The sequence below is a fragment of the Zeus faber genome (genome assembly GCF_960531495.2).
Source record: "Zeus faber genome assembly, chromosome: 13".
Classification (NCBI taxonomy): Eukaryota; Metazoa; Chordata; class Actinopteri; order Zeiformes; family Zeidae; genus Zeus; species Zeus faber.
In genome coordinates, this window is record NC_137198.1 from 30,818,901 (window position 1) to 30,828,389 (window position 9,489).

The window sequence follows — 9,489 nt, forward strand, 5'->3', positions numbered from 1 at the left end:
GTGGGTCTGCGCACCGCTGGGGTTGCCCGCCCCGTGGGCAGGATGGCTGGGCTTGTGTGTCCTTCTGCGTCCTGTGGGGGGGTGGCGTGTCGTGCCAGGGCTGGTTAGGCGTTCCGTCTGGTCTTGTCAACCAGGGTCCTGAACCTGGCTGGCTGTGCTCGGTGCGGGGCTCACCATGTGGCCTCCTTCGGTGGGGGGCGGTCTCCTGTCGTCACACTGGGCTGCCGAGGTACCTGTCCTCTGGCGCTCTCGGTGCGCGGGGCGCTCGTCGCTGGGGGTTCAGGCTGTGGGTGGGGGTGCTGTCCCCTGCATCGATCTGGTCGGGATTCGCCTATCTCTCCCAGTGCCAAAACTCATACTCAGCACATACACCACACAATAGGCCTAGGGCTTGTGGTATGGGTATGGTGCAAGCTGTGTGGGTGGGGATGCGGCGGGCAGCTGCCATCTTGCCTGTCATGCTCCTGCCCCAGCGTGCTTCTTGTCTGTCCCGAAATTTTAATCCCACCCATATTAGTTTAGAACACATACTCTCGCACACCAATTCTACTCCAAACAACACTCCACCGGACCAGGGTGCGAGTGATTCCAGTTCGACTCTCCTTTCCTCCTTCATTTACTGCCATAACTATGACAGGAAGAGGCCACGTGACCAGTACCAGTTGTAGTTCCAGTTTTCCTGGACCTAATTAACTGTTTATCAATACATGTTGTCTTCCAATGTTTATGTTTTTGTGTAAATGTTGTTTGGTTCAATGTTTATTTGTCTCACCCATGGTGATTCTCCCCCTCTTGGAGTAGTGATCAGTTTTTTATAGACCCAAACATAAGATAAATAGTTCTCCAAAGAGTGGGGTTGGTGGTGGTTCTCTATAATCTAAAACTGTGCTCTTGTCGTTCTACATGATTTGATGATTTAAGAATTAATAAAGAGTTGCATTGCAGGCTAAGAACTTGAACTCCACTTGCAGACTAACTCTGTCCTAGATGCAATGGCATATAAATACTCGTTGTTGTATGCCCAGCATGCTCACAGCACAGGTTAAAAAAAACAATAATAATAAAAAATAAGAAATCACAAATCACATATAAGGACATGATGATGATGATGATGTGTGTGTGTGTGTGTGTGTGTGTGTGTGTGTGTGTGTGTGTGTGTGTATTGGGCACATGCTTATATTTTATATTATTAGCTATGTATATTCTATGCTTGGTAGTTACAGAGGACTGACTTCTCGGTTGCCGAGCAGTGCATTGCTGCCTCACAGCAAGAAGGTCCTGGGTTCGATTCCCGCCTGGGGCGCTGTTGGCACCGTGCTCCGGCCTTTCTGTGTGAAGTTTGCATGTTCTCCCCGTGCTCACATGGGGTTTCCTCCACCTCACGTCAGTAAGGACCCCCACCAAAAACATGCACACATCACCGTCTGACCAGCGATGGACACTCATCACCAGGTCCCCGGGCGCGTCCACGAATTCTGCCCACTGCTCCTGGCTGTGCCCCCAGAGAAAGGACAAGCCAGGATGGGTCAAAAGCAGAGGCCTCATTTCACCGGCCACCATCCAAAGCATGTGCGTGCGTGCATGTGTTGTAGTGCTGTGTGACAATAAAAGATTCTTCTTCTTCTACTTGCCAAATTTAGCAACTTTGAAACACGATTGTTGGCGAAAGAATAGCCCATTGAAAGGGGGTGCATGCGGTTGCCTTGAACGAGTGCAAGTTAAACATAAGTGTATCAGGAAGGGGGGATTAAAGTATATAACATAATACAATGTGACGTCTTATAATATAATACTCAGCAACACATGGTATATCCAGGTCTTCATCTATTGTGAAAAGTAAGTTGATTGACATTGCTTCTCTTTCCTGCTACATTCGCATGTAAATTGAACCGATAAAATATTGAAAATAATATAGTAAATGTAATATGTGCTAATATAAAAGAGAAATCCCTGATTGGTTAGACTGGGACAGAAAACAAATGAGCTTTTATGGGCTAAGAGTCGGTGTTTTTGCTTTGAGAAGTGTTTAGGCTGGACTCTCTTGCGGGACCTGGCAACCCACCTCACGAGGCTCATTTCGATACGTTGCGCGTCGTCATCGTGACCAGGAAGTGGGTGGTCACGTTCCGTGTTTTGACTCCAGGGAAGTTAAGACTTGTCATTTTGACGTTTAAGCGTATGCGGATTTCGCTGGCGGGTCTTCCGTGGAGTCACGCCGACAGCACTCGAAATGTCAGCCGAGATGCCACCGGCGAACGACTGTTACGTCGTCCTCTCTCGCGAAGGACAAGCGATATGCTACGATCCTCCCGCTCCGAGACGGAGCCTCTACCGACAGCACCAGGTACAACAGCAGTGCACCAGCAGGCAACGAGCAAGCTAGGCGCGTTGAAAGCCATCCAATATTGAAACTGGATACACGTGGAACCGGCTTGCATTCGATACACTGCCCGAGTTTAGGATTGTCAAGGTGACTCTAAGAGAAGTAAAGAATTAAAATGTATGTAGAGATCTATTAATTGAAGTTAACGGGCAGTGTGTTGTGTGAGAAAGTATGTTACATTAGCATGCAATTAAGTACTCTATTCATTTGAATTGTAAAACAAGACAAGAATTAAAATGGTGTTGTTTTAAGTTAAGGTCAGTAAAGTGTATACATTGTCGACGTAACGTAGACGTAAATGACTTGTTCGCAAATGGAACTCAGCGAAGTAACTTATCTGCGAATGCCATACGCTGCTATCTATCTATCTATCTATCTATCTATCTATCTATCTATCTATCTATCTGTCTATCTGTCTGTCTATCTATCTATCTATCTATCTATCTATCTATCTGTCTATCTGTCTGTCTATCTATCTATCTATCTATCTATCTATCTATCTATCTTCCATCTATTAGGGCTAAGCGATCATGTATTATTATGTATTCAACATTCTGTTGTTATTTACATGACAGGAAGTCATGCAAATAATAATATAATTAACTACACAAGCTATAGTGTACTGTTCTTTTGATTCAGTTTATATTTCTTAGTGATACATTATATTGTAGTGTCAACACTTCGTGTATGGAAGCTATACAAAATAATATGTTATGCTCAATGCCATCTCGTAATCAGTAACTAGTAATACTTGATACACAGACTGGTTAACATTGACTCAATTGCAACACTAATATCAACTGTCAGTTGCCAGTTTAACATTACATTTACATTTAGTCATTTAGCAGACGCTTTTATCCAAAGCGACTTACAAGGGAGAATAACATTCAAGCTACATTGCAACAGAGATTAGTGTAACAACTACATTAGTGTAACATTAACACTTTGCAGGTTGACACTTAGTAAAGTATCAGCATTAACTAAATTGTAAGTCAAGTTAGTCAGCGTTTACACTGAGTTTAGTATTAACCTTGGATTGTGCTAAATAATTGTAACTGCTAATTCTATTCTATTATTAAATCTATAATAAGAAATATATAGAAAATCAAAATGCAATACAAATTGAATGCAACTAGCACTGTATTAAATTCAGAGTTTTATTTGTTACATGCTCTGTATAGTTGTAGAACATGCAGTAAAATGCTTTGTAGCATATTCCAATGACTGCCCTTGGCATTGTAAGAAGAACTAAGGGAAATATTATCCAAAAAACATATATTCCAAACTATCCAACAGGACAATTGAAAGCAAAATCTTATTGTGAGCAAAGTGAAATGTAGGCTTTCTTCTTAGTGCTCACCTATCAATTACCGTATTAAGGCCTAAGAGTATTTAATCATTCTACCATAAATATGATTAGCATAAGATAAATGGTGCATGCTATATTTAGTGCCTATGTTTCCTTGATAATTTTTGCATGTTTGGAAATGTTATTTGTATTAATGTGTGGATAGAACTAATCCTGGTCACATTTGTTTCTGCAGGTGAGCCCTGAAGGGGTAGGACTACGCCGCCCCGGTCAACCTAGGGCCGGCCCGCCACTGTCCTGTGACCCCACAGCCCGCTGGCCCCACTTGGAAGACCCCACAACAAGGCAGCCCCTGCTAGATGACTGCGAGCGGATGGGGACCTTGTTTGGAATGCTCAACAAGTGCATGCGCAGTGCCGGTTTCAGCCAGATGTACTTTGGGGACAAGATAGTGGAGCCTGTAGTGATTGTCTTCTTCTGGTTCCTGCTGTGGTTTCTAGGTATCCAGTCGCTTGGATTAGTGGGAACTCTGTGCATCATCATCATCTACATCCAAAAGTAGTCGAGGGGGGTGAGCCAAGCTAACCCCCAGGAATTGCAGGGAGAAGCGGAAGCCACTTTTGGCTCAAGTGATTGAATTGAACATTTAACATTTATTTTGTTGCCTAGGTTATCAAAACATCAACAGTGGGGAAAAGTACAGGTGTGGAACCAAAAAATAAAAAAGACAACCTTTATTTGCGCAGATAGATGGACAGGAAGATTTTCAAATTATGCTCCTAGAGTATGTGGAGTCGGCCTGCTGCACTATGCTACCGTAGAATGAGGGATATGTCTGGTGTTTGATCTTAAGCTCTGTAAACCAGTTTAACTTCAACAAAATGATCACCTGTGAAGGTGTAGAACACGCTGTGCGGTTTGCACTAATGGGTCTTACTGTGCCATCCAACGGTAATCTGACGCTAACACTCCAACGCTAATCTGGGGTTGGGTGATCACAGCATGAATTACACTTACAATTGGACAGGATGTTCCAGTACATACGTCATCCTTTCTGCGCATACGTGTATACATTTCCATATTCAAGAATCACATACAAAGTTATTATGTAGAATCACATCGGACTACAACGTATTCACGTTTTCCAAATAAGATGTGATAATAATTAAAAAAATGTATACACTATGTGACAAAATCATAATTTCATGACTATGACTGAGGTGAGAGTGAGAGTGAGACAGAGAGAGAGATTACAGTTCGACTTCTCAAAGGGGGAGCTAAAGTCCCACACACATTGCAGGGATTGTTGGACGTGGATTGTTGCATAAGTTATTTGTAATCATGCCGAAATATCAGAGGTATTATAATGAGCGTCTCTCTTTGCCACTCAGCTTATTTCGTTCACGTGTGTGTCATGCCGTTTTGTTTTTAATTCACCACTACCAATACACTCCGACGGTTTTATTTTGGCTTCCAAGTTGAAGACATGAGGGTGTATTCTATATTAAATGCATAAATAGTTAATAAAAAGTTTTGATCTGATACTGCGTTTCTGAAGAAACCCATTTGCACCTCAAGGCAAGTACATGAAAGGCATTGCCTTGAGCAATTGTGGTGCCCAGGAAACCGAAGGTCTCCACAGTGTTGATTGGAGAGTGGCACATGGTGAGGGGGGGGGGGGTGTGAAGTCTTCCACCACCTCAATTGTCTTCAGAGTGTTGAACTCCAACCAGGTTGTTCTGGCTGCTCCAGGAAGCCAGGTGGTCCACCTTCCATCAGTAGACAGAATCATCACCCTCAGAGATGAGTCCGAAAGAAGAGATGAGACAACTTGAGTCTGTAAACGTCAGGAGCTTGACTTATTGGAGTCTCAAGGTGTAGCCGTTTGTGTGGGAGAGGACGCAGCCTTAGCTGACGCCAGTGCTAATGGTCTGGGGAACCGAGATACGCTTCCCCAGCTTCAAGTGCTGATTATTGTCCGTTAGGATGTCAATAATCCACCTGCAGGTGGAGTCGGGCACGCTCATCTGGATGAGCTTGGCCTGGAGAACAGCTGGGCTGATGTGTTGAATGCGGTGCTGATCCACAAACAGGATCCTGGCGTAGGTGCCAGGAGAGTCCAGGGGGGTATTCCCTAAAAGTCACACGTCATAAGCAGGGCTAAATTCCGCTAGCCTGACTAACTTTTGGTATAAGCGGGTTCCTAAGAGGCCGCGAGCAAAGATGCCAGCTAGGTTACCACGGCAGCCTATGCCTTGGAGATAACCTGATCTGAAGCAGGCTAATTTGAGGACTCGCGGCTAAGAGTATCACTGTCCAGCGGTCCGATATGAAACCGATACTTGACTTGATAAGTTCCGCATTGTAATTTTATTGTGAGAGTGAAGCTAATACATATTAAATGTATATATTTTAATTACCTTGGATATACAGTATGTGATTATTGCTATCATCGTCAATGAAATGACCAACATGGCTGTTTTCCCAGTCAATTGTGTAAATAAGAAACTTGTGGAAAAAGAAGTAATGAACGCAATGAAGTCGAAACGTATATACAATATGCATATGCACACGCACATACACTGATCAGCCACAACATTAAAAGCACTAGCCAAGGGCGCCCCAATGGCTCACCTGATAGAGCAAGGTTTAGTCCTTGTCTCAGCAGCTGAGGTTCTATTCCAGCACCAGGCACCATGTCATCCTCTGTCTCCTCTCTGCGTAGAGGAGTTCCTAAGCGAGAAGCTGGATCGGATTTAGATTTGTCCATTGTTATTTCTTAAGTTGTCAAGTTAAACTTCTGCCCGTTTCTATGCAGCGTTGTGATTTAATTATTGGATCCTGAATTGCTGGACTACATGAGTGTTTTTGTACCAATCCCAATACACTCCGACGGTTTTATTTTGGCTTCCAAGTTGAAGACATGAGGGTGTATTCTATATTAAAGAATACGGCATCGTTAAGGCACCCTTTGCGTTCGCAGTCCGCCAAGTCCCAGATCTTCTGGGATCTAATTACTTTTGATATTGAAAGCATGGAAATGTCAAAAATATATATTGTGTAGGTGCCACCACAGCTCTGACACCTTCATCACCTTGACAGGTGATGAATATGTCCTGTGGTATCCAGCACCAAGATACTAGCAACAGATCCTTTAAGTTGCAAGGTAGCTCTTGTTGTTCCAGCACATCCCTCAGATTGAGATCTGGGGAATTTGGAGGCCAAGTCAACACCTTGAACCCTTTGTCATGTTCCTCAAACCATTCCTGAACATTTTTTGCAGTGTAGCAGGGCAAATAATCCTGCTGAAAGAGACCACTGGCATCAACAATGTTTAGGTAGGTGGTACGTGTCAAAATAACATCTACAGTGACCCAAGGTTTCCCAGCAGAACACTGGCCAGAGCATCACACTGCCTCTGCCAGCTTGCCTTCTTCCTATAGTACATCCTGGTGCCATCTCTTCCACAGGTAAATGGTACACATGCATCCGGCCATCCACATGATGTAAAAGAAAACGTGATTCATCAGACCAGGCCATCTTCTATCGCTCCATGGTCCAGTTCTGATGCTCATGTTCTCATTTTGGCGCTTTCGGCAGTGGACAGGGTTCAGCATGGGCACTCTGACCGGGATAAAGTTAAACGGACTTCTGGATGAACTGTCTGCTAGATGAGACACGCAGCTTAGAACTCACTACGTCGACGTAAAAAGGTTTAATGGTAGATTCTCAAACCGTCCAATAAACTCTCCTTCGCTCAAAGCTTCGACAAAATGGTGACCCGGACGTGATCCCATTACAGACTGCAGAGGAGTTCCGAAAGCCTGAACGGTTGCGATACTTCGATGGGCACCTGCTTAAAGGTGAGCAGAGCCATTTCATGAAGTCTGCATAGATTAGATAGGAATATTTTAGGTGGAAGTGTTGTACTGTTTAAGGCGGACAAACAACTTTGTGGTTTGGGGGGATGTATTGTTGAATGATGCATGAATAATAATTGTTAAATATTGTGGAGATGAGAAATTGGATTGTTTGATGAGAACGGTAGTAAAGGAAGTTAAGAGAATGGGTCACTTCGAGGCGGCTGTGTGTTAACTCGCTAAGTAATTCCCCGTACCGTTTAGGCCCATTTGTTGAGAATACATCCAGTGTGCCTAAACTGAGCGACGTTTGGTGATATAAAATGTGTTAACTTGCGAAGTAATTCCACGTACCGTTTAGGCACGTTTGTTGAAAATACCTCCAGTGTGCCTAAACTGAGTGATGTCTGGTGATGAAAAGTGTTAAACTCAGGCTTCAGAAGGGTAGTCGATAGTTGGTAATTTAAATTTAGGGGTGAGAAGCGTTTTGTTTTTCTAAAAGAAGCCAAGCATTTAGGGGTGAGAGGCCCTTTTTTTTTTTTTATTAAAATGCCAATCATTTAGGGTTGAGAGGCCCGTTTTTTTTTTATTAAAGAAGCCAAGCATTTAGGGGTGAAAGGCCCAGTTTTTTAAAGAAGCCAAGCATTTAGTGGTGAATGGCCCTGTGTTAGAATACTAAGCATAAAATATTATTGCCGGCTGTGTGCATGTGTGTGTATGTGAGAGGTACCGCGTGTGTGTGTGTGTGCGTGTTTAAGAGAGTGTGTGTGTGTTTGAGAGAGTGTGTGTGTTTGAGAGAGCATGTGTGGGTTTGAGAGTGTGTTTGAGAGAGTCTGTGCGTGTGTGACAGAGAGTTTGTGTGTGTGTGAGTGTGTGGTAATCTCCTCAAATTGCTTTAGACAAAGGGAGAGGATTGGAAAAAACAAAATAAAATAAATAAAATAAAATAAAATAAAGAAAGAAGGTCGACCTGTGATAACCAATACCACTATAAGACCACTATTGGTGGAGCTGCACCAGAAACGGATTGAGATCTGAACATCTGAGTTTGTTTTTTTTCCCCTGTCTTTTGTTCTTCTGCCATTCAAAGGCATAATGGCAAACACCCCATCCCCCACACACGACACCATTGAGCTCCGTAATGAAGCTGCAGCTGTGCTCAAGGCCAGAACAGAGCCAAAGTTTCATGCTCAAGAATTTGGGAAATTCAATCCCAATCAGGGTGGTGTTAGAAACCGGAGAACAACTACCTCGTCCCTCTACCCGATGAAGGTCACACCGGAACCCGCCCCCTCCCTACAACCCCAAGACAGCCTGTCCCCATAGTCGAACACATCTTAGTCCACACGAGATATTGACAGGCCGCCCCATGCCAGGTCCTCACAGACTACCAGCTAAATCATCCACTTTTGATTAATTCCAGGAGGTTTTTCTGAATACGTCAAAGCATTGACCACAGTATCTTGAGTTTTGTATTCACAGGTCAAGAACATTGCCCCAGACTGCACCACACCGTGGTGGTAAGTCCCGGAGACTGGACCTCCACATCAAGGTCCACAAACGGAAGTGGCCGGGCCAAGATGGACTGGACCTTGGGAGGTAGTGTTGGCCACCTCACATGTAGTAAAAGTCAAAGGAGTCTTGGACCCTGCACAGTATACATATTCTTACCAAGTGGAAGCCCAATTATCGCATGACCAGTACATAACAAAGGTCGCAGAGTGGGGCCGAACGAAAGAAACAGTTTCCGTCGTTCAGGCCTATGAAGGACAAACCCTGCCATTCAAGGTCGATGTCTGTTCCATAATAAAGTGTGATTCCACAGGAAAGAAGCAGTACCAGTGGAATGAGAAATATGTGTGTTCCTCCATCCCCAGACTAACGAGTAACTGGTGGCTGGACAATGTTAAAGGTACCCATATTGATTGTGGGGCATG

The 9,489-nt window shown here is 44.0% G+C and overlaps 1 protein-coding gene across 1 annotated transcript; it reads left to right on the forward strand.

Moving 5' to 3' along the window:
* Window positions 1–2,111: 2,111 nt before the first annotated feature.
* Window positions 2,112–5,234, forward strand: fam241a (family with sequence similarity 241 member A). The gene is made up of 2 exons (XM_080012857.1): window positions 2,112–2,344; window positions 3,928–5,234. Exons 1-2 carry the CDS (start codon window positions 2,231–2,233, stop codon window positions 4,252–4,254), a joined length of 441 nt encoding a protein of 146 aa, XP_079868983.1. The 5' UTR covers window positions 2,112–2,230; the 3' UTR covers window positions 4,255–5,234.
* The last annotated feature ends 4,255 nt before the right edge of the window (window positions 5,235–9,489 follow it).